This window comes from Mustela nigripes, chromosome 1 (assembly GCF_022355385.1).
Source record: "Mustela nigripes isolate SB6536 chromosome 1, MUSNIG.SB6536, whole genome shotgun sequence".
NCBI classification, from domain to species: domain Eukaryota; kingdom Metazoa; phylum Chordata; class Mammalia; order Carnivora; family Mustelidae; genus Mustela; species Mustela nigripes.
The window spans coordinates 60,046,864-60,073,242 of NC_081557.1; the positions used below are offsets into that span (position 1 = coordinate 60,046,864).

At 36.9% G+C, this 26,379-nt stretch overlaps 1 protein-coding gene across 2 annotated transcripts in view; it reads right to left on the reverse strand.

The window, feature by feature from the left end:
- DLG2 (discs large MAGUK scaffold protein 2) overlaps positions 1-26,379 on the reverse strand; it is a 1,549,658-nt gene that overhangs the window by 1,505,876 nt on the left and 17,403 nt on the right. For both annotated transcript variants that reach the window (XM_059411961.1, XM_059411989.1), the window contains exon 2: positions 21,048-21,122. In XM_059411961.1, coding sequence (XP_059267944.1) covers positions 21,048-21,122 — 75 coding nt within the window. The remainder of the gene's footprint in view (positions 1-21,047; positions 21,123-26,379) is intronic.

Sequence of the window (26,379 nt, forward strand, 5' to 3'; positions counted from 1 at the left end):
AGATGGAGGACATAGCAACATTCTCTGCATTTATTCTATAAGTGCCATGATGCAAAGAACGTACCAACTATAGGCACAGTGCTTAAAGCTGGGCAGTGATTCCAAGACTGCGCAATCAAAGATGCCATGGTATTACACGAGTTGCCAAGTTTGCCTTGATGCATTTTCCTCTTCATGTCTGCTATTTATAGTAAATGATACAAAGCCATCCATAATCTGGCTCCTACCTGTCTCTTCTTGGCAATCTCTACAGCTTGCCAACTTTGCTCCCGCTATGTATACAACATGTAGCTCCAAAGCCATGCCATGCTATGCAGGCCTTCGTAGATGGAATGAACTGTGTTTGTACAGATAATATAACAAGGACAACTACCAGGTTTGGTTTCAATATAAGAGCCAATAGTAGTAAAGGGGCCACCTTGGGGCGCCTGGGTGGCTCAGTGGGTTAAGCCGCTGCCTTCGGCTCAGGTCATGATCTCAGGGTCCTGGGATCGAGCCCCGGATCGGGCTCTCTGCTCAGCAGGGAGCCTGCTTCCTCCTCTCCTCTCTCTGCCTGCCTCTCTGCCTACTTGTGATCTCTCTCTGTCAAATAAATAAATAAAAAATCTTTAAAAAAAAAAAAAGGGGCCACCTTACAGAATATTAACTGATATTACTAAATCACTATCAAGTATCATGTCTTATGCATTTTCTCAATACATCTTTTCATCTACAAGATTATTTAATTTAAATTTTATAATCGTGAAATTATGATTATTATGAATTATTATGAAATATAATCTTTCTTATTTTTATTATGAAATAATATTTGATGAAATTATTTCATATTCATATTATGAAATTCATATTATGGAATAAGATGAAATTATTTCATCTTATTATGAAATATAATCTTTCTATAAAGTAATCATATTTATTCTAAAAATAGGAATAAGAAAAGGAATTAGACTAAAAAATGTCCTCATTTATCAAGAAGTTATCACTTATAAAGTGCCAGGATCTATGTTAAGAGTTTTACATAATTTAATTATATCAATGTGAGGAAAACATTTTATTTCCATCTTAACTTTTTCATAACACTCATCAAATAGGTGAGTAAATAAAATTACATAAAGATTATGCTACTTACTGTCCAAGTTCACAAGTCAGAGGCATTTGAAATGTAACGCCAAAGTCAATGTTTTTAAACACTTCACTACACTACCTTCCTAAAAAAGTGTTCTATATATAACATGTAGTTAATATATGTCTATTGGATGAATGAATCGACTCAGGGGCATTATTGTAAATTCTGCTTGTTGTTGGGTTACAGAAAGAAATGTTGTAATTAAAACAAATCATGAGTATTTTGTAGTTCATAATGTCTTTGTCAAAAAAATCTCAGGTGGGGTGCCTGGGGTGTCTCAGTGGGGTAAGCCTCTGCCTTTGGCTCAGGTCATGATCCCAGAGTCCTGGGATGGATCCAGCTCCACATCGGGCTCTCTGCTCAGCAGGGAGCCTGCTTCCCCCTCTCCCTCTGCCTGCCTCTCTTTCTACTTGGCGATCTCTCTCGGTCAAGTAAATAAATAAAATCTTTAAAAAAAAAAACTCATGCAATTAACCTTATAGGTATAGGAGATATATCCTTAATGAGGTATATATTTTTAATCACTCGTGGTCATATAATATCTTACTGTCTGGATTGCCATAATTCTGATGTTTTCCCCGTAGATGAGGTCTAATTTAGGCTACAGTGTAAATCAGTAGTAGCAGGAGTCTGGAATTCAGCAATCTTAATAAATTTGAGCTTATTTTTAGCATACTGAATTACTTTCTACTTTTATGAGGGTTTTCCCCCTAATTCTGACAACTGTTCAGATAAGACATTTTCAGTATTTCAAAGTTTATGGAACATGGGAAGGCAATAGTTATAGAAGAGTGAGAAAACTGAATTGCCCTTAGCTACTTTATACACTACACTGACTGGTCTCTGATATGAAATTTTAAAGTAAAAGAAAACTAGACAAAAAAGTGAACAACTAACTAAAGAAAAGGAAGTCAGAGGAAACAGTAATGCTATGATAATGCAACCAAATATTATTTGGCATGGAGACCTAGTAGCTCTCAAAATAAGACTCACTGTCCAAAGACAACCAATTCAATTAAGTTAAAGCAGCACTCTATGAACACAAAGGAAAAAGCATATCATATTTCTCTTTAAGTCCTATGCATCTCACCAGTATGTTACTGTGTGCACATACACGTAAATACACAAACCACCCAAAGATTATCAGATTTGATTCTTCTTTCATAAAGAAATCTGCTTCAATTGATTAATCATGGCATATCAACAGGCTGCTGCTTAGCAAGAGTGGCAAGAAAATCTAATCTCAAAATGCACTTTTTACCTGTAGCACAAAAGCAAATTAAATATGAAATAATGAAATAATGCAACGTATAGCAAGTTTAACATAAATGCTTAATAAGTGTACAACTGTTTTGTTTGTCAACATTTTTGTGTCCACTTCCATGTGTCATTCCCTCAATAATCCTGTGAGGTCAAGCTAACTCATTCCTCCTATTCTGTTCATTTATTCATTTTTATTCAGTCATTAATGCATACATGCATTTCATTCACTAAGGCAACACTTAGTTAATTCTAAGTCATAGGCATTGTGGTAGGTACTGGGTCCACTACTGCAAAAAGAATAGACAAATTCCCAGCTATCACAGAGCTTACAACCTATAACATAATAAACAAGTCAGCAAATCATACACAATTACAAACTGTGATAAAGTGTATAAAGGAAAAATAAAATCAATTAGGAATAGAAAGAGATGGGGGAAATTCCCTAGAAGGAAACTGTGAACAGAAAAGATACCTCTGACATGGTAACATTCAGGTTGAAACGTAAAGACAAGAAGGAGCCGGTTGTTCAGTGTGTGGAGAATATTCAGTGTACATGAAGGAGTGATAGCAAAGATACTTAAGCTGGAAGCCCTTGGAGTCTTCTAAAACTAAAAGAAAATTTGGTGCCTAGAACCAGGAAGTTGGAGAAAGACTGTTATGCCATGAACTGAAAGAGACAGGCAAAGGCCACCCTATGCAAGGACTTGACACTGTGTCAAGAAGTGTGAAATGCATGCTTAGTGCAATGGAAAGCCATTAAAAGGTTTTACGTTGAGGCGCCTGGGTGGCTCAGTCAGTTAGCATCTGCATTCAGCTCAGGTCATGATGTGGGAGTCCTGAGATCCAGATCCATGCCAGGCTCCCGCTCCCTCTCCGTCTCCCTCTTCTCCCCACCCAGCTCCTGTTCCCTACCCACTCCCCCTCTCTCTCAAATACATAAATGAAATCTTTTTTTTTTTTAAAGGGTTTCAAGCTAGAGAGGGTAGTAGTATAATTAGATTCATATTTTTTTTTTTTCAGATCACTTGGGCAAATGCATGAATAGTGGCTTGTCGAGGGGAGGGGCAGGTGAAAATGAAGGATCAAGTTAAAATCCTCTCATTTGTAATCCAAGTAAGAGATGATGGGTGACTTAGATATTGATGGTATCAGTGAAGATGGAGATAAATGAATTTTAGAAACATCTTGGAAGTAGATCTGACAAGAATAATGGACTGAATACAGAAGGTAAGAAAAAGAGAAACATCAAAAATGTCCAAGTTTCTGGTTTCAGCAACTTGGAAAATGGTGACACAAAGAGAAACGGCAGAGGAACAAGCCTTCCTGGAATGAAGATAATCAAGAAAATCTCTATTGATTTCTGTTGTGCTCATCTTTTGTTTCCCATTCATTTCAATTTCAAGAAGCCCTAGGCTAGGATCTGAGAAATGAAAGCTAAGTAAGATTCGGCCACTTTCACAAGTAATGAGGAAGAGAATCATATAAAATTTCAAATGTTCTTTCATGGGATAAATGCTATAATAATTTAGCAGGTGGGGCTCAATGGAAGGACTGGAGGTCAAGAGAGGCTTCAAAGAGATAATTCCTAGACTAAGTCTCCAAGAATAAAAGGAAATTATCCTTTAACTGAAAAAGGTAGAAATGGCCATCCTTATATTTTGTTTTACTTAAAACCATACATTAAACAAAGAGTCATCTTCACGTCAAGTTCCCAGTATAGAATGTCCCACAGTTGACTCATGTTTAATAAACCTCTTCAAGTTTCAAATAAACCCTTAATAACCCCCATTATGAGCACAGTGTTCTATCAGGTATTGTGGAACCATGTTTCTGTCCTTGAGTTGCCCTCTTCTGTTGCAGAGATTAGACATACACGTATAAAAGAGCCAGACAAGAATGATGTCAATGAGACAAGGCAGCTGTTTTGATGTGACAGAGGCTGCCTCCATACAAGAGCTAAGAGAATCCAAACCAAAGAGAACACAGTGGGGTGTGGGTTAGATCAGAAAGCATTTTCCCTAAAGGACTAAACTTCCACTTGCACTCTGAAGGAACCCTGGCAGTCTCATCTCTTTCGTCTGATCACCTCATCCTCTCATTCCCTATAATGGTAGTTCCAGCATCTGATACCCTCCTTTTTCCATCTCTCCTCCCATTCTCAGCAGGCAACCTCCCTCACTTCCTATTTCAGAGTAAACAAAAGCCATCAAACTGGATTTCTTTCAGTTTCCCACCAGAAATATGCATAAATATACTGATACCTTCCAATAGCTGTATGTTCATATTAAAGACCGACCATGGCACATGGTCTTTGTGCCTTGTCCATTTCCTTCTTCAAGGAAACGCATTGATTAGGCCTTCTCTCGTATGTATTTAATCACTCATTCTAACAACTGCCGTCATCATTTTTCTCTGAAGTGGCAGTTGTTCTTATTCATCTGGAAAGATTTTATTCATCTAGAAAATATACTGTAAATATTCTATTTCTTCAAGCCCTTTTCAACCTCTACCACTTTACTGAAACGATCAATTACTTCCTTATTGAATAATCTATTGAACATTTCTCAGTCCTGGTTTCTTAGACACATCAGTATTTAAATGTTCTCATTTTTTGCTCAAGAAAACAAAAACACCTTCCTTGATCTTGCATTTCCTGCCCATGTTCACAGGCCAAACAGACATCTTTACTTATACCTTAAAGATTCTTCAAACTGAACTTGTCCAGAATGGATTTCATGATCCTCCTATTACCACACCCAATGAAGCTTTTTCTAGAGCACCAGAATTCAGTAAATGATACTTGTACCCACTATTTCATACAAGTCCAAGAATTAGGAGTTATCTCTTACATTTCCCTTCCTCTTAACCACTCCCATACACAATTCATCTCTATGTCCTGGGATCCTCACCCTTAAATATCTCATATCTGTTCAAACTTCTTCATTTCTACCATCACTCTAATTTATGTTAGACTTCTACAAAAGCTTCATAACTAGAATTTTGTTCTGTTTTGTTTTGTTTTCATTTGCAATAAAATATTTACTTTATACCATGAGCACCATACCATAATATATTTTTTCATTCCCTGAAGTGTTTCTTCAAGGTCACTTTCTAGTTTGTGTAGACAGCATAATTTATTGCATCAAGATCCTGTTAGAGAGCGCCTGGGTGGCTCAGTGGGTTAAGCCGCTGCCTTCGGCTCAGGTCATGATCTCAGGGTCCTGGGATCGAGTCCCGCATCGGGCTCTCTGCTCAGCAGGGAGCCTGCTTCCTCCTCTCTCTCTCTCTGCCTGCCTCTCTGCCTACTTGTGATCTCTCTCTGTCAAATAAATAAATAAAATCTTTAAAAAAAAAAAAAAGATCCTGTTAGAACATCATGTTGTTTGCAGTGTTTCCATTTTTAAAATTATTTTTATTAACATATAATGCATTATTTCCCCCAGGGTTACAGGTTTGTGAATCGTCAGGCTTACATAGTTCACAGCACTCGCCATAACACATACCCTCCCCAATGTCCATAACTCAAACACCCTCTCCACACTCCCTCTCCCCCCAGCAGCCCTCAGCTTGTTTTGTGAGATTAAGAGTCTCTTATGGTTTGTCCCCCTCCCAATTCCATCTTGTTTCATTTTTTTCCTTCCCTACCCCCAAGCCCCCACTCAGCCTCTCAAATTCCTAATAGATCATATGATAATCATCTTTCTCTGATTAACTTATTTCACTCAGCATAATACCCTCTAGTTCCATCCACGTCATTGCAAATGGCAAGATTTCATTTCTTTTGATGGCTGCATAGTATTCCATTGTATATATATGTATACCACTTCATCTTTATCCATTCATCTGTTGATGGACATCTAGGTTCTTTCCATAGCTTAGCTATTATGGACATTGCTGCTATAAATGTTTGGGTGCACGTGCCCCTTCGGATCACTACATTTGTATCTTTAGGGTAAATACCCAGTAGTATGACTGCTGGGTTGTAGTGTAGCTCTATTTTCAACTTTTTAAGGAAACTCCATGCTGTTTTTCAGAGTGGCTATACCAGCTTGCATTCCCACCAACAGTGTAGGAGGGTTCCCTTTTCTCCATATCCTCTCCAACATCTGTCATTTCCTGACTTGTTAATTTTAGCCCTTCTGACTGGCATGAGGTGGTATCTCATTGTGGTTTTGATTTGTTTTCCCTGATGCCGAGTGATGTGGAACACCTTTTCATGTGTCTGTTGGCCATCTGGATATCTTCTTTGCAGAAATGTCTGTTCATGTCCTCTGCCATTTCTTGATTGGATTATTTGTTCTTTGGGTATTGAGTTTGATAAGTTCTTTATAGATTTTGGATACTACCCTTTATCTGATGTGTCATTTGCAAATATCTTCTCCCATTCTGTCAGCTGTCTTTTGGTTTTGTTGACTGTTTCCTTTGCTGTACAAAAGATTTTGATCTTGAATTAAGTTCCAATAGTTCGTTTTTGCACTTGCTTCCCTTGCCTTTGGCAATGTTTCTAGGAAGAAGTTGCTGGGGCTGATGTTTTCTTTTGTTTTTAACCACAACCTTTTTTTTTTTTTTCATTCTCCTACGTGTTCTCCACATAGCATCCACAGTGAAGATTTCAAAATTCAGATATGACCATACTATAAGATCCTCTCCTCTCTCACCAGTCTATTTAAAATACTTCAGTGAAATTCTAAATATCATCTGACTTGTGTCTCCCTCCCAAATCCTTTTCCCACCAAGCATCCTGAAAGGTATTCTCTGAATTCTAGCCATACTGACCTTATAGCTCCTCATAAAGAGAACTTCCCCTCCTGAGATAGGATCTTTGTACATGCAGTTACCTCTGCCAAAATAAACCTCTTCTTCCTTCTTCCCAAGTTGATTCTACTTTTCAAATTTATGTTTAATTAGCATTCCCTTAAGGAAGCCTTCTCTGACCTTCCTTTGTACATCAGTACCATCTCAATGCATTTCCAATACACTACGTACATCTCCTTTGCAGAACTCATCAATATTGCAACCTTATCTTACTTGTATGATTCTTTTTTTTTTTTTTGAGGTAATATTTATTTGAGAGAGAGAAAGCACAAGTGCAGGGAGGGGCAGAGAGACAAGCAACCCAGGTGCTCCCACCTGTGAGATTCTTTATTTCTACTTCCTCCTTAAGGGCAGAGACTGTATGTTTTGTCATTCTATGAATTTATGGAACCTAGAATAGTGTCTGGGACATAGTAAACACCTTGTAAACATTTATGAAATTAATGAAGGAGAAAGGGAGGAAATATAGATAAATAAATGGATTTGAATGAGCAGAAAGAATAATAGTTATGTATTACAGAAGAGTCAGCCTTGTTTAAATAATAAATGTTGAGATGATAAACTAGCTATAGGCAAGAGAACAGTTCTGACAACAGGAATTTAAATTTTCTCTTTTTTTCTATTTTTTTAAACAGTTTTAAAGAGAGCATTTCCCTTTATTTACAAAAGAACACAGTTCTGCTGCCAAGGGCTCTCTATAGCCACAGACCTACCAATGACTACGCATGTTCACTTGGTGGACAGTTTGGGCTTATTCTGCCTATATAGTAAAAGACTGCAGAAAGCAAAAGAAGTCCCCAGACTAGGGACTGATGGAGAGAAAGGGAGTAATTTTCTATATATTCTACTATTGCATGAGATCTCCTTATATTCTGTATAATACTTTGCACTCTTTAGGGATGGTCCTGTGATTACCATTCTTTTGACTTAGTATTTTATGCTTGAAAAACATAAATTTAAGGAAAGCCACTCATAAAATCAACTCTCAGAAAAAAGTACTCTTAACAATGGAGGAAAAGCAAGTCAATAGCTTCAAGCAACACCATCAATCATAAGAGAAGGAAACGAACAATGTACTGGAGTTTATGTACATCATCTCATTTGATCAATATACATGGCTCAAAGAAGTGAAGAATATGCCCAAATTCAGTAAATGCAGTCCCAGGTAACTCCAAAGCCCATGCTCTTTCCAGTGTATCTTAAGTAGTACAACCAAGGATAAAACCTAAGTACTCTGACTTTCCAGGACCATGTCAGGGAAGATTGTCTCCCCTTCCACAACCCAGTTTTCTTCCCAGATTTTGTAGACTGAACTGATTCACAGGGGACTGAAGTAAATGAGATTCTTTTGTTGGTGTCTTATAGGTCTTCTTATAGACTACAAGTTTTCAGAGTGTCATAAAATTCCATTCTGTGTACATTTTAGAAAACTGCTTTTGGACAAAGACTTTGGACATTAAGTTTTAGCTCATAATGCATTTTTGCTTCCAAGTTATAAATAGAGTACAACTTTTTAATGAAAATGCTGACACAACCTAAAGAACAATAAGAACAATGGTTTATGACCAAATCCATTGTAGGAACAAACTAATTCTTTCAACAGAGTAAGTATTAGCATCTTTAGAGAGAGGCTATTTATATGATGTGCTTAATTAAGTTGTGGATATTAAATTATGCAAAATTTTTACTTTACCAAAATGCAATCTAAAATAGCCATTAAGATCAAGTAGCAATTTTTTTTCAGTAGGGTGGAAGATTTAGCCAATCCAGACTTAAGTGGCATTGATTTCTTTAAAGAGATGTTTGTTCTGAGTTGGTTAAAAATATATGGGTCAGTAAATAAAATATTCAAATGTTTGTATACATTTTCCCTTGCTGCTGTAATGGAAGGGTGATTGCTATAAAATCTGCTTGTTCTCCCACTCTAATCATGCTCAGGTTTGCAGTTTTGATTAGATGCATTTGTTGTACCTTTTGTTGCTGAAGTCAATCCATCAATCCAGACTAGAAGGGGCTGTTTTTATGAGGCAGTCATGGACTATGCTGCCTGCTGCGAATAGGACCTCCTTGAGGAGCTGCAGCAATTTATATTCCATTTCTGTGTCAAGTGCTGTTAAAATTTTTCTTTAGGCCAAAGTTTGTCCAAACATTTTGTACAATTCCACAGAGATCTGGGGTAGCTGGAGGCTGCTTCAAGAGGTTTGTCATTGACACCTATTCTGTACTGGTCATAGGAAGTTGGTTGTTGCTACAGACATGGCCTTGTCAAATGGCTTCCCCTGTTTGGACTACCTGAGGCTAAATCTAAATGAGGCAAGCCTGAACAGGAGATGAACACAATCAGAAGGGCAGCACAAAAAGTTGGAATCATAAACAGGTACAAGGACATCTTTGGCAAAAACACTTCCTTTTTTTTTTTTTTTTAAATAATTCAGGCATTTAAATAATTCCTTGTTGTTATTCCTTGGATTTCTAGGTTCATTATAAAGTCAATGAGTTTTTTGTAATGTTCCCAAAAAGGACAGAGAATAAATATCTATTATTATATCAAATTAAAAAACTAAAATTAAAATGCCTAAAATCATTCTATTACGTAAAGTACACTTTTGTTCACATGTTGCACGACCTTTGTTTAAAGACTAAAGTTGTGTGAAATAAAGTTGTGTGAATAACCATACTCCATACTCTTTGGGGGACATGCACAGTATGGGGTTTCCAAGATGGGATGATTCACTAGGAAGAGCTGTCATTCATGATTCATATCTGTAGCTGGTCTACAAACAGATACCAACACCCACATCAAGAGCACTCGATGATGTCTGTGTTTGTCCTGTAGTGATCTAAGAACACTGGATAAAAGGGAATAGTAAGACAGCTAGGGAGAAATATTCTGGAAGGTTTGTAAGACATGTATGTCTTTGTTTCTAGAAAAAACAAGAGAGATTCCATCATAGTTGCACTGGACTTAGCACATCATAACCAAAGCAATCATGTATGTACCCAGAGGTTCTTCCCCACTCAGGGATCGAACCAACTGTCCCATAATACTCTTCAGGAATTCAATTAGCTAAAATAAGTACAGCAATGCCTCTGAGTTCAGAAATGACTTCCAAGGGTACAGAAATCACTGTCAAAAAAAAATCAAACTTTATATTTAAAAAATTAACTGACTAGGATGCCTGGGTGGCTCAGTCAGTAAGAGTTTGTTTTCAACTTGGGTCAGGATCCCAGGGTCCTGGGACTGAGTCCCACATTGGGCTCTTTGCTCAGTGGGGAGCCTGCTTCTCCATCTGCCTGATACACCCCCTGGTTGTGCTCCCTCTCTCTCTGTCTCTGACAAATAAATAAAAACAAAATCTTTAGAAAAATTAACTCGTTTAAACATTCAAGACACATAACTTTCAATTACATCTTCCAATATCTGAGCTAAGTTAAAGGTAGGCCAAGCTGTCAGAGAGCTCATTGCTTAAGTGCCATGTAACCATTTTCATTGTTCTCTAGTGCTTATAATAATAATGCCATAATAATAAAATTAACATGTATTGAGGATCTATTACGGGCCAGACACTGATTTAAGCATATTGCATATATTGTCTTTAATTCTTCAAATAATCTTGCAAGGTAGGTATCTATTACTATTTTCATTTCACGAATTAGTAAAGTGAGATAAAAAGATGTTGAAATGATTACTCAAAGTTCAAATGGCTAGCAAAAGCAGGGAGATGTGTTTGACTCCAAAACTTATGCCTTACTACTATGAAACACTCCTTTCCTGAGTGATGAGTGAAAAGTTTAGCAGCAAGAATGTTAGCGTACAAAGCCCACATAATGTCAATACATGCCAATGCCTCACACTGTTAAAAATCAAGGACAGTACAACCCCAACACAAATCTTTTACACATCACCAGGGATCCCTGTTTTGCTATCAGTCTCCCTCCCCAACTCAACACCATCTTTGTCTCCACCACAAACTCAAGCCAATACCTCAGTTACTTAAGTTGGAAAAGAGAGGAACCCACTATCTTGAGAATTTGTACAAGATGAAACATGCCAGCTCATCTATCAAAACTATCAAAGAAAGAGATGTTTACAAACATGAATCTACCAGAAAATTAAAATTCATCCATTGAAATATTATATGTTTTTGTTTATTTTTAAAAAAATTTTAGATAGGCAATTTTTTAGTAGCCCACAGTTGGATATGATAAAAGTAATTAGTATTCAAAAAATTGGAGATAATTATAGGTGAGGGGGTTACTGTGTTGGCTCAAGGCCAACATTTATAAATATCAGTTAAAATATTACATTGTAATATACCAATGCCCCCACCACTGAATTATCTCATAGAATTTGAAAGCTTGTGCTTGATTTTACCATTTCTTTTCTCACTGTTGGCTGCTAATATACCAGGTTTTAGTAATGCCCTCTCCTGAATTTCCATACACCTGTTCTAATTATCTGGATCTTACCTAATGGGTTAGCCATGATCATTAGAAATGTATCTAAATAGACTCTGAAAAAAGGTATTATGGGTCTCCCATGTTCAAACACACGTGCCTGAGAAGCAAGCATTAAGAAGCTCACACACTGAGGTCATAGAATAGATAGTAGTCGGTAAATGGGTTGTGAACATTGAAATATTGATTTAGTCCACTTCAACACATTTTTGTTTACTTCTAAATGGTTCTCAGTTTATACTACATAATTGAGGTTGCTGGATACTAAATAAGTAAAAAGTTCAGTAAATACAGCTGAAGCTCCTTTAAGTCGATGGCAGAGAGAACAAATATTCAATTCTTTCTGGGATTTTTCTAGATACAGAAACTAAAGCCCTTCAATTGGAAAATCCACAGATCCATCACATTAGAGCATTTTGTATTCTCAATAATTTATAAATTATGGAATCACCCTATTCTATATTAGCATCCCACTACAAACCTGTGAAAAATAATGTTGTAGCTTATAGCTCTATCATGGAAGATCTCTGACCATTGCACATTCAATTCCTATATCAAATAATGAAACCAAGAAGGAAAATAAAGTCTAGCAATCCTCTTAAAGAAAACCCATTGTTAAAAATTCCTTTAGTTCTGAACAGAAGGACATATCTAAATTTCTGAATATATTTCTAACTCTGTTTACATAGTGGTTATCCACATGGATTTTTCCAAATAAATAAGATTAGAAATCCTGACAGTCTTGTGAAGGAAAACCTTCAAATATGCTACTATGGCTGCCAAGATGGTTGTCCAACAATGCAAAGTTGCCCAGCTTTGCAATGCATAGAATCTTCATGACATCTTGTATGATACAACACACAGCTAATAAAATACCAATCTCTCCTGAATTCATTAATTTCCACAGCAAACTCAAAGAGCATCAGTTTGCTCAGGAGAGATAATGAATTATCCCATAAATGGGAAAAAACTGGGTACCTGAAAGACTCACCTAGCTTTTCTCTGTGCTGAATGTGAGGTGTAAAAAAAGATATTACACTTCTCTGAGCTTCAGTTTTCTCATCTGTCAAACCAAAGAGCTATCCTTTGGCAAAGTCAGGTGGGGATTATGACGAGGGAGATTATGCTTTCAGGAATCCTAGAAAAGTTCTGCTTAATGTTCTCAATAGAAGGGGAAAATATTCTTAGAGCAGATTAAAACTTGTATTATGCTCTAAAGTGATGGATCTATGTTAAAAACAAATATCAAAACATACAAATCTCCCTCTTATTTTTTTTTAAAGATTTTATTTATTTATTTATTTATTTGACAGAGAAAGAGAGAGATCATAAGTAGACAGAGCAGGAGGCAGAGAGAGAGGGGGAAGCAGGCTCCCTGCTGAGCAGAGAGCCCTATGCTGGGCTCAATCCCAGGACCCTGAGATCATGACCTGAGCCGAAGGCAGGGGCTTAACCCACTGAGCGAACCAGGTGCCCCATAAACTCCCCCTTTCATGACAAAAGCCCTCAAAAGACTAGAAATAGAAGGGAACTCCATTCTGGTAAAAGACATCTATTAAACACACACACACACACACACACAGAGCTAACATCCTATTTAATGATGAAACAAGAATACTTTCCCCTAAAATCAAAAAACAAGTCAAGAATGTCTGTTCTTGCCAACTCTAAATAGTGTAATGGATACTCTAGCCAAGGCAGTTGGGCAAGAAAATGAAATAAGTGGAGTCCAAATTGGAAAGGAAGAAGTAAAACTATCTCTTTTTGCAGATGGCATGATCTTGTATATAGAAAATCCCAAGGAATTCACTGAAAAGCTCTTATAACTAATAGTTACAGCAACATTTCAGGGTACAATATTACTAAGCAAAAACTGACTGTATTTCTTTCCATACACTAGTAATGGCCAACCCAAAATCAAATTAAAAAACAATCCCTTTTATAATAGTATAACAAAAAAGAGAAGGCAGAAAGAGGTAAGTGAAGGCACTGAATCAGTCAAGTTGGTTAAAGTTGGAATTCTTGGGAGATATTCAAAGGTACAGAAAAAGAGGAAACTGGGAACACTGGACAAAAAATTTGCTGACTTCATTTTTCCTGTGGGCCTGCCTGTTGTTCCCAGATCGTTACCTATTATTCTTCCACTTAGCTTCTTAGATCTTGGTAGCACTTCAGGACTTGCAACCTTCTTTTCTTTGACCAAATCATGCAGGGTACCTGTTTGCCTGATTTCTGTTCTGTACTCTGTGTAGATTTTATGGGTGCTCACTGGGAATGCCCTTTCATCTCTCCCATAAAGCAATGCCCATCCAACCCCTCCATACTATGGACTTCCTTTCTGGACATGTTTCAGAAATCACTGTAAGAAATTTATCTGATATAAGTACTGCATTTCCCAACACACTCTAGAAACAAGTATATATCCAAAGTACTATAAGGGCCAGAAGAGAGAGAAAAAAGGACTGTATCTATTGTGTCAATCTAATCTTCCTCATACTTGCCTTGATTTAAAGCACTTGACTACAGCAAAATTGGAATCAAGTACATTCTGCAGAGTTCACATTTCTTAAAGTGCATTGTGATTTTTCTAAAATAATTTGCCCTCTAGATTCTTTTCTAACCCCATGGCTACCACCCAGATGGCCAGATGCACTCTAATCCCAGTGCAGACCAAGTTAAGGCCCTATACTCTGCAATTTTCCACAATTTTCTGAAAACTGTGATCATCTGATAATGTCCTGACTTTTTGTTCTATAAGGGGACTGCTGATGGTATGAAAACCTTGCTATAAAAAATAAAAATTGTATCTGGTCTTTGGAAAGACAATACTCATCAAAGCCATCCTGGGTGTGATTTCCCACCAGCTGAGTTAGCCCAGCGGGTGCTGTGTTCATAGGAATTCTGGAAGCACCCAGAGAGCAGATACAACATTATTTATTTTATGACTTGGTTGGATGTCTCTGAGTGCCACGGTCTGGGTTTTATGTGGGCTGTATACAAAATGAGGTCACACAGTGAACTGTGGAGAAAAAAAAAAACAGAAATTGGGAAGGAGCTATAAAATCAGGAGGAAAAATGTTTAGATTACTATATGCACATTTCTTATGCACATTGTATTAACTGGCTTCAATTAGAGTGACTGATTCTGACTTGGTAACGTCAGGCAGTCTGAGAGAACACACTGAAATAATTAACACTTTAAATGAACATCTCCTCTGGTTTCTTTGGGGAATGTCTGTTTTTATTGATTTCCCATAGAAGAGAAAAATTGCTTTCATAATCTAGAGAGACATGGTAGGGAAATGTTAAAATGATTTAAATTAAAAGGAGTATCCAACTCTACTCTTCAAAAATGGTCTTTGTAACTCAGAATATAAACATCTCTTGTTAATATGAAGTGTCATATTACATCATCAGCTCCTGCCTGTCAAAGAGCAAAATGTTTCTTTTCAAACGCTTCAGAATTTCTGCTTTCAGAGTCTTAAAAAAGATGTTTATTAAATCCTAGAACTTTTCTCTGTCCCGGCCTAAATCCTTTTCCAAAGAAAGGATCCTTCTAAATAAATTCAAATAAATAGCCCTAAATTAACAACTAGTTACTTCCTATTTTTTTTGGTTCCTCACCAATTCATCCTGCCCCACTCACTTCCTTCTGGGATGACCTATCCTTTTCTTTTTTGTTCTCTTACCACTCACCAAGCAATGGCTACATGCCAGGTTCTATGTTAACACTTTCTTGCATTATCACATGTAAATCTCAAAATAACCTATTGCAGATGGGAGCGGGAGGGAGACAAACCATAAGAGACTCAATCTCACAAAACAAAAGAAGGGTTGCCACAGGGTGGGGGGAGAATGGGGGGTGGGCGGGGGTTGGGGGCAGGTGGCTGGGTTATGGACATTGGGGAGGGTATGTGCTATGGTGAGTGCCGTGAAGTGTGTAAACCTCACGATTCACAGACCTGTACCCCTGGGGCTAATAACATATTGTTATTAATGTTAATAAAAATGTTTTATGTTAATAAAAGATAAAAAATTTAAAAATATATCCTATTGCATGTATAAATTCAAGAGAGGATAAGTAAAATGTCTGAGGTCACATGACTAGTAAGTGGCAGAGTTTGTATTTTAACACAAATCTTAATCAGTTTTAAAGTTTGCATATTTAATTATTACTAAATATTGCATTTCCTGTCTTCCAAAATCCATCTTGAAGCAAACCTCCATCTCCATTCTGTACATTCATAGCTTTTTCTTTTTTTGAGAGAGAGTCTGAGTGCAGGAAGGGGTAGAAAGAGAAGGCGAGAATCTTAAGCAGACTCCATGCTCAGTACAGAGCCTGACACAGGGTTCAATTGTATATCCCTAAGATCATGACCTGAGCAGAAATAAAAAAGTCAGACACTTAACCAACTGAGACACCCAGGCACCTCATAGCATTTTGTTTTAGCATTTTATAGCATGTATTATCCAGCATAATGATTATTTAAATGTATTGTTTCCTGCTTTATCTTAAAGAATGCAAGGGTTTATAACTTAGAAAATGTACTCAGCAAATGCTTTTTAAATGAGTAGATGAAAGTTGATGTAGTCAGAATGCAGCGTTCTAATTTGCAAATGTTAACATGATTTTTGAAAATACTTCACATATCTATTTATGGGTGAATATTATATAACAAGAGAGATACACAGGTATAACAATATTCATGATAATCTCTATAACAGCAGGGATTTTGGAAACTCCTCTCATTGCATTATTTTTAAAGTATGCAAATATGCAGAGAAACAAAGTGATTATTGTAGACAAACCATATGTATTTACATATCATATTCCAAACGATAAAATCACATATTACAGTCATTTCTAAGTAATGCCCAATAACTAAGTTTCATTCCTGAAAGTGAACAATTCCGTGTATAAGCCATAACCATACTGAGTGGTCCGGACATTTAGGCCTTGAAATGTAGCAGCCACTCAAGCCTCCTGCAGTTGGTCGAATCTAAGGTTCTTAGTTTCTAAGCACCAGAAACTAATTCTTAGCCTAGTTCACCCCAGATTTAGAGATCAGCCAGTTTTCACCTGAGTCCCAGAACCGATGGGTCTCTTTCATTTGCTTGTAAGTGGCAGGGATTCAGGTAACCACTGCTCATATTCATTTGACTGTATGACCCAATTAAATTTAAAGCGTAGAGGTGAAGCAGGATATCATTCTAGTCCTTAATGCAGCCATACGAGGAGAGAGAAATTAAAAAATAAAACTGTCATGCTTTTTGTTAGGGAAGATATTTTATTTACGATTATTCAAAAAGTATAAATATGTCCATGTTTCTGTATAATTACTGAAGGTAAAATTTCTATTCATCTTGAACCCTAATTTGTGCAAGTCAGTTCTGGCTAAAAGGAAAAGTCTTTAAAATACCTCTTGGTTCCATTGTTACAGAGGTGTGGAGTGCCAAAAAAAAGAGAGCATCTAGGAAGAGACTAAGCAAATAGTAATAGAAGCCATTTTCAAGGCAACATGGAGCTGGTGACAGGCATTTGCAGAGCAATTTGCAGAGAGAAGCATTCTTAAGAAAACCAATGATAAAAGCTCCGCACTTAAAATGAACCTGGGGCAAATGCACACACAAAGACCGAGACGTTTTTGGAAAAAGTAATAAAGCCCAATTATAAGGATACAATCATTTCAGAGCAAAGCACCAAGGAACAATAATAGAACATCCAGGAGAAAAATGTAGGAAGCAATCAAGTAAACTTAAAAATGCACAAAGCTAACAGACTGTCTACTAACAATGTAAGTACGCATTAATTTATTTATAACTTGCTTCAGTCAATGAAGGATTTGAGACAGACAAAACATTCTTTTAAACACAGTAGGCTAAGATTTTTCTATTTCCTGAGAGATGAGAAAATGGAAATTAATACCAAAAAGACTACACATTTTATATGTATTTTTGTTTTATAAATATGCTTATGCTAGTTGTATAGTTAATTATTCATATTTCTAATTTTATAATGTGGAGTAAGTCATTACCAAATTATTCTTTGGTCATTTTTTATGTACAGAAGTGTTGTATGTAATTAGATATTTGGAATAAATAGAAATAGACTATTTCCATTATTAAATAAACTTCTGAAAATTCTCAAAATCTCAGTGTTCTCAGTATTTCTTCCTGTGTGTGTCTACCACTCAGTATGTAAACGCTATTGGGAGCTTCGTAAGTGCTGCTGACTAGGGGTATTCATTAAGGTGAGTTTTTTATTTTTCCTTCTTTAATTGCAAATAAAAAAAAAATTACAGAGGAGCCTGGGTGGCTCAGTGGGTTAAGCCTCTGCCTTGGGCTCAGGTCATGACCTCAGAGTCCTAGAATTGAGCCCCATATCAGGCTCATTGCTCAGCAGGAAGCCTGCTTCCCCCCCTCTCTCTGCTTACTTGTGATCTCCCTCCCTGTGTCAAATAAATAAATAAAAATCTTTTGTAAACCTGGTATCCCCCTGTACCTCTGGGGATAAAAATATATGTTTATAAAAAATAAAAAATTAATTAAAAAAATCTTTTGTTTTTTTAAATTACACTTCCCCAAATAAACAAAATAAAAACAAAATCTAGAATAACTTGGGGGGGGGGTGTAACTTACTGATGACCAGCAGATTATTGGGACCTTTTCACAAAATCAAAGAGAGATTTGAGTAAGCAGAATCTCAGAAGGACAGGTATAGAGCAGGCCTAAGGATTTCAGCAGCTGAGGTTCACAGATGTTGTCATTTGTATGATTCAATACTATTGAATATCATTTTGGTATCTCTCTAGTACATATTCTAAATTCCCAGGAGAGAGAATCCAAATGGCCCAGGTGAGATGAGATATTTACCCCTAGATCAGTCAGACATGGCCAGGGACAGACTCACATAGCCCAAACATGGACCTTGAAAGCCTACCTTTGTGGATCAGGGTTACTAACAGAGAAAACAGAATCATTATGAGTTGTCAACTCCTCTGGAAAGTGTCTGCCCCACTGGGAAATGTAATTACTTTTAAATAAACGGCAAAGGAAATCTATGAAACCAGCAGCTCTTAATTCCACAGCAGAAACAAAGAAGAAACATCTTTCTGATGTTCTCACCTGACCACAGAATTGAGAACCAGACTATTTGGCATTTCTGACTTGTGTTCTTCAGGAAGAGTCTTAAATGTAGTCATCGACTTAGTCACAAATTTCCTATAACAAAAAGACCTAATCTGGGATTTCTAGATCCTACAGGGTCCAACTCTAAGGTATGAATAAGAGATGTATTATTTTTAATAATCCAAAAGACATAATTCTAATAATGGATTTACTTGCCGTAAGATTGCACAAAATAACTAAAATGTCAAATTTCTGTTATTTGGGTGTGAAATTATCAGTGTAGTAGAGGATCACTACTAATCAGAATTCTTGTTTGTTTTTTTTTTTTTTAGATTTTATTTATTTTTTTTGTGAGAGAGAGAGCACAAGTAGGCAGAGTGGCAGGCAGAGGCAGAGAGAGAAGCAGACTCCCTGTTGAGCAAGGAGCCCGATGTAGGACTCAAGCCCTGGACCCTGGGATCATGACCTGAGCTGAAGGCAGCCACTTAACCCACTGAGCCACCCAGGAGTCCCCTAATAAAAATTCTCTCTAGTGTTATATATTGATTGTCTTTGATAAAATGGGAATACTATCTTATTTACCTTCGTACTTCCAGCAACAGTCATAGCGCCTGACACAGCTGAATCAAACCACTAAATTTGGCTTAGGTTGAAACAAAATTCCTTAAAACACATTCTCAATCATACTCTGTGCAGGAAAAGTGTAAAATGACCCTTGAAAGTAAGAAATGGAAACCACCCACCCAAGAAGGTAAAATACTACAATTATTCCTCTTCACCAACAAATCTAAGAGCTGAGATAATTTAATAAAACTTACTAAAGAGGAAGTCAACAGATTGAAGTCTCATTCATTGAACTTGCTCTCACAGAGTACCTACCACATACCAGGGATTTACCTAGGCACAGGTACACCGGGACCCTGAATAGCACCCAGTCTCTGCTGAAATAGACTTACAAATCAGTAATTATGAGATAATATCACCAGGGATACAGTAGAAGGGGTGACTGATGAAGAAACAGAATTATTAAAACTCATCCTTTCTCTGGCATCAGCAGAGTCCCTTAGCATGCACACCCCTCTGACCATCTGCTCTCACAAGTGTGACATTTTTATTCTCCAAGTCTCCAGCAAGTCTGGGCTGCCTCAGCACTGCAGGAATGCCTCCAAAATTTAGCTACACCATCTCTCCTTCATTGTAAGTGATCCCACATTCTCCTCCTTCCATAGATAAACAAAAACAAGAGGCTTCATACTCTTTGGAATCAGAATGAAAAGTAGGCTCCCCCAGGCTTACTGCATTAGAGAGCACTCCTAAGTCACACTATGATAGCCCAGCTTCACCTTCTAGCAGCTTGTATAGCAACAATATATGATGGTATTTAAGAAGCTCTGCATATCATTTTACATGGCTTGCACGGTGGGTCAAATGAGGGGAATGCCGGAAAAGTAATTTTCAAATTCCTTGTCTCCAACAAACACAAATTATTTTATAACAGGCAAACTGTCAGTTAGAGCACACACATTCCCCAAAGGAACCATTGTCCCAACTATCAGGCAAAGCATGTATGGGAGAATATCATACAAATCAGCCACTTCTTCACTGACTTTTCTTTACAGTGTAGTAGAATGAGTTCATGAAAAGAGTCAGGGTGTCTGGGATCTATTCCCAGCTCTACAATTGATACACTATTCTTACTCCCTTTGCATTTAAATCTCCCACTGGTAACACAGGGATAATGACATAGTACCTGCTTGTTTCTAAGGCACTTGAAAATTCTCTGATAGAAGATTTCACACAAATGCAGAGACCATTATTATACCAGAAAGACTCGAAAATTCTAAATCCGTGTACTCATCACTATTAAATAGACAACACGACAATGACAGAAGAGAAAACATCCTTCTCTAAAGCATCTAAAATCAAGTATTGCTGAATATGCAGCTACTGAAAAAATACATGTGCAAATATATTCATTTTAATGACTGTCCATCCAAATCTAAATCATCAATAATCCATTTAAATCAATCTTTGGCAAATTACCCTGACTCAAAAAAACAAAACACACACACACAGAAACCATAAATCCCTGATCACAGATATTTCTTACAACACAGAGCTTCCTGGAAAAAAAAAAAAAAAAAAAAAAAAAAAAAAAAAAAAAAAAAAACCTTTCTAGAATCTCAGGAAGGATTCTAGCCCATTCCACTAAGGTTGTTCCAAAATATAAAAATAATTCTCCTTTAATCACACTTACAGTACAGTGGTGGACAGGCATCCAAGCAGGGGCTTCCACTGAACAATTCTGGGCTGGGCATTTGCCTTGGTTTTGCTGCAAATAAGTAAAAGTGATTGTTATATCTTATATATTATGTGCAGCAATACATACAAGCTGCCATATCCATCATCGATATGTTTATTACATTATTTGAAAGTATAGGAGAAGGCTTTGAGAATGATTTTTTGGTGCAGTGCTGCAGAAAACTAGGTATGTAATTTCTACTCTTATTAGGGCATAAGAAATCATCCTTTGCTTTTCCTATTACTCTAAGGACTGGACTTTGGTCACTAAGCTTTTCCTCAGCAAGTGGCCTTTCAGGCCCCCACCGGACCCATCTGAGAACCCTCCTAACCCAGAGGCAAAACTGGTCTTCTTTCCTTTGGGCTTCCAGACAAAACTGATACACACTCTACCCATGCAAAATCACTTTAGTCAAGGTACAGACAAACTTGTTTACCTGTCTCCCCTTCTTGATTATGAGCTAGTGATAATTCCCTCTAGAGCATTTCATAGAACCCCAGAATGTACAGTCATTACAGAACAGATCTTAGAGGTCTTTCTTGTCACAACAGAAAATGAGGTGCAAAGAAATCAAACATGGAACATGAAGATTTGACACTGTAAGCCATTTTCCAGGCACTTCATCTTACATAAGAAATTTATCTCTAGCTAACCTATTCTTTCATTATAACTCTTATAAATTATTTCTAATCGGCTTTTTAGAAAAAATGAAGTGCTTCACTTTCACTAACAATACACCTCCATCCCTGTAATAATGAGAACAGATTAGTGTTAAAAAAGGGGAGAAGGTGATTCAAATAACATATCTTTTACCTTTTATTTATTTTATTCTACACTCAATTATAATATAAACAGACTAATAATAATGTTACCAGTAGTCATTAAAAAACCTAGCTGTGATTTATTGAGCTACTAAATATGCTGAAGATTGTTCTAGATCCATTATTTTATCACTAGTCACCACAACAAGTATAGATAGCAGTATTATTGAACCCATTCTACAAGGGAGTAAACTGAGGCTCAGAGAGGCTAAGCAACTTGCCTAAAAGCTACCCTACAAGAAAACAGCCTTGCTGGTATTGCAGCAAGAAGCTGACTGGCTCTGGTGTCCCTACATGTTTCCTGTATGAGAAGCTGCCTCTGGTATTTTTCATTTTCTCTCTGTTTAATGGGCCTTAAGACATGTTATCAGCTAATATATTTTAATGGGCCTTTAGACATGTTATCAGCTAATATGTTTTCATGTTAGCAATGATCCTAACATTTCTGACCTAACTGGAATAAAATATTGAGCTCAGTACTTACACTAAGAATTATTTTTTGTGATTTATAAGCTTTTTAGAACAAACTTTATTTAGGTAATCTATTTTTAAGACATCACTAAACTCTAAAGTGCTGTTTGAGTGATTATTGATGAAGTCACCATAAAAATACACTTAGGCCATCAATCCCCATGCTCATTGTTCTTGTTTAAATCAAAATATGACATATAGTACCAATAGGGTACATAAGGTACACTCAACTGACGTCAGATGATCACAATTTCAAGCTAAGCTCAACCATGCACTTGCTGTAATAAGCTGGTCTGAGTCTTGGTAGTCACATCTGTGAAACAGTGTTAGTGTCTCACCTTATTCATACAAATATTATTAGATGATACATATAAATTCACCCCAAATCATAACCACAGCCTGCAAGGGTGTTAATAGAACACGCAAAGTAACAGGACAATCTTATCTTCCTTTTCTGATAGCCGAAGCCAGATAAATAAATATAATTTATCTACATATGAGCTTAAGCTTTTTGAAATTTGAAAATATTATTAAAATACTAGTTAGGGCACGTGGGTGGCTCAGTCGGTTAAGCAGCTGCCTTTGGCTTGGGTTATGACCTCAGGGTCCTAGGATCCAGCAGGCTCCCTGCTCAGGGGAGAGCCTGCTTCTTCCTCTCCTTCTGCAGCTCCCTCTGCATGTGCTCTCTCCCTGTGTCAACTAAATAAATAAAATCTTTAAAAAATTTAAAAATTAAAATGCTAGTTATTATTATGATAGAGAACAGACTGAGGGTTGATGGAGAGAGGTAGTAGGGGATGGGCTAAATGGGTTATGGGTATTAAGAAGGACACTTGTTATGATGACCACTGGGTGTTGTATGTAAATGACGAATCACTAAATTCTACTCTTAAAATCAATATTACACTATATGTTAACTAGCTAGAATTTAAATCAAAACTTGGACCAAAAAAGCTAGTTATTCTTATTCCCAATCATGAGAATTCATATCAAACAATGTTAACAGTGAGGAATGTCTCCTTTGTAATAATTGATTATTGTTATTATTAGTAGTAGTAATACTAGTAAGCTTATTTCATATCTAGATAGTGTTTATTTTTATGGAGCACATGGCAAAGGCTAAATAATAATTGAGCTATGCTTGGGTGGAGGAATATAAGTTCTCATAAAGTGTGAGGGAGCTAAAATAAGGAGTATCTGAACTTCCAGGGATGAAACATGTAGTAAAGAAAGATGGAAATCTGAGTAAGTCTCTCTTACTCCATTACTACCTGAGTTTTGGATACGAAGACTTTCCCATTAGTATTTTATTTTATTTTTTAAAAGATTTTACTTATTTATTTGAGAGACAGCAAGAGAGGGAATACAAGCAAGAAGTGTGGGAGAGGGAGAAGGCTTCCCACTGAGCAGGGAGCCCGATGTGGGGCTCAATCCCAGGACCCTGGGACCACGACTTGAGCTGAAGACAGACGCTTAACGACTGAGCCTCCCAGGCTCCCCTCCCTCTTAGTGTTTTAATCAAGCAGATTAACAATATGACTATACAGGGGCAGACACATTAAAAGGCCTACTGAAGACAGAGGCTACAGGGACTTAAATCATTATGCTTAGTGTGTGATGAGTAAAAAATAAGACCAGAATATAAATTTTGGATCTTGGATTTCAGTAGTGTTTCCATTAATCCATCTGTGAAACTTTGGGAAAGTTACTTTAAAACTTTAAACCTCACTTTTCTCATGTATAAAATAAGAGGGTTTTTATTAGATCCACAACTCAATGTGGGGAGAGGAAATGTCATTCACCCATGAATCTTTTCCAGACCTCACATTCCTCCCAAGAATTTAATATGTTCTGTCTTCCAAAGGAGTGTACCGTCCATTTGAAAACCACCATCATTCTGATCTACTGTTACCATAAGATATAGTTATTCCTCTGAGTTTGAGTTATAACAAAGGTTGAGAACTGCCAGTAGAGATGATCTCACAAGAGCTTTCAACTCAAGTGTAGTTATTGAAAACCCTAACCTTTGGTTTTACTTAAACCTTCCTTCTACTTTGAAAGAAGAAAATCTAACAGGGGTCAAGGGATTTGCCACAGTAGGTAATGTAAAGGGGTTAAAATTCTTCCTTTTTCCCTGTAAGTTTTCATCCTCCTTTTTCAATATTGTTTCTAACATTTAATGTGTTCAGAAGAGTTTAGGGTTATCACCTAACTGGAAGATCCACACCCGTTACAAGGCCATTTAGAAAGAGAACTAATACTAGAGGAAAGTGCTCTTTTAACCTACCTTTCAGGTAATTCTTAGCCTATAAATCAAGAGGGAACATTAGAATTCCCTAAAGGGCCAAGCAAGATTTTAAGATAAAAGTTGGTAACAAATTAACCCAGAGACAGAGCTTTCCTTCCCCTTCTCTCCCATCCATCTACCCTGGATATTCATACCTACAGATTGTCTGTATGTGACTTGATTAGGATTTAGCATTTGCAATGCTAACCTTGGAAAACATGTTCTCTCAAGAGACAAAGCTATCAATGGGTTTTGGTCTTCTTAAAATACTATGCTGTTTAGACAGGTTGATGTCTCCAAGTCTCTTATGTTCCTTGGTTGTCTTTTTCTGACTATAATATCTTGACATATTTCATTCTGGATTATCCTGAGCAAATGAGCCAGATATGCTGGACAATTACACTTCAAACTGATTGTGTAATATGTAACTACAGAGGCTTTGAGTAGTGACAAACACTTGGCAAAGAAAACTCTAAAGATTTTCTACCCAATGAATCCCATCTCTAGAAAAAGAGAGGATTTTTTTTGAATATCAGCAGCTTGTGTCTGTTAGAGTGCTTTGGAGTTTACAAAGTATTTATGTAGAGGTTTAGTCATTTAATCCTCCAAACAAGTTTGTGTATGGCAGGGTGAGAACTGATTCATCCAAACAAAATTTTGACCTAAATGTTTCATTCAAAACAGCATGCTCCTCTAAAAGCAGAGAACAAGCTGAAAGGTTCTATTGTAATAGTCATAGTAAAATGATTCTTGTAATCACAGGGTTTTTTCCTGGGTGGAGAATTGTCTTATGATAATACTGTACACATATTCATTCCTTTATCCAACCACTCATTTACTGAATATGTATTATGTGGAAGATACCATGCTAGTTATATAGGGAGATATAAAATTTAGAGGCATAAAAATTTAAACAATTATTCTTTCTTCAAGAAGCTCCCAAACTTTTAGGAGATACACTATAGCATGTTACATTTAAAACAGGGTTAAAGGGCTGCCTGGTGGCTCAGTCAGTTAAGTGTCCAATTCTTCATTTCAGCTGGGGTTATGATCTCAGGGTTGTGAGACTGAGCCCTGCATTGGCTCTGTGCTCAGCAGGGAGTCTGCTTCTCTTTCACTTTCTCCCTCTTCCACTTCCCCTGCTCCTGCTCATCCTCATGCTCTCTTTCTTTCTAAAATAAATAAATAAATCTTTTAAAAAAACATGGTTATATGAGCATTCATCCATTCATGTAGTTGGTCAACATTCACTGATAAATTAGTATGTGCCAGCTACTGTATTAGGAATAAGGATATACCATGACTCAGTCTCTGTCTAAAAGAAGTTCTGAGTCTAAGGAAGACAATGACCTCGTAATCATGCAATTATAAGGCAATTAATTGAGATGATATAAATAAAACATGACATGGGCCAATCAAAAAGATCTACCTCACTCATTTAGGGGGCGGGAATAAAGGATGAGAAAGGGTTAAGAAAAATCGCACAGAGAAATTTAGGACACGGGTAAGAGTACTGAACTCTAAATAAGGAAGGGCTTAACAGAGGAAATACTTCAGTTTCCAGTAAAGCTTTTAGAAGGGAAAGGATGAGTAGACGGCCTTTGAGGTAAAGGTGTACCATGTATCTATCATCTACAGTTGAATTAAGGAATTCTAGGACTTGGTCAGAAAGCTCCTTGGTTCTGGGTCTCAGAAACCTAGGACTGAG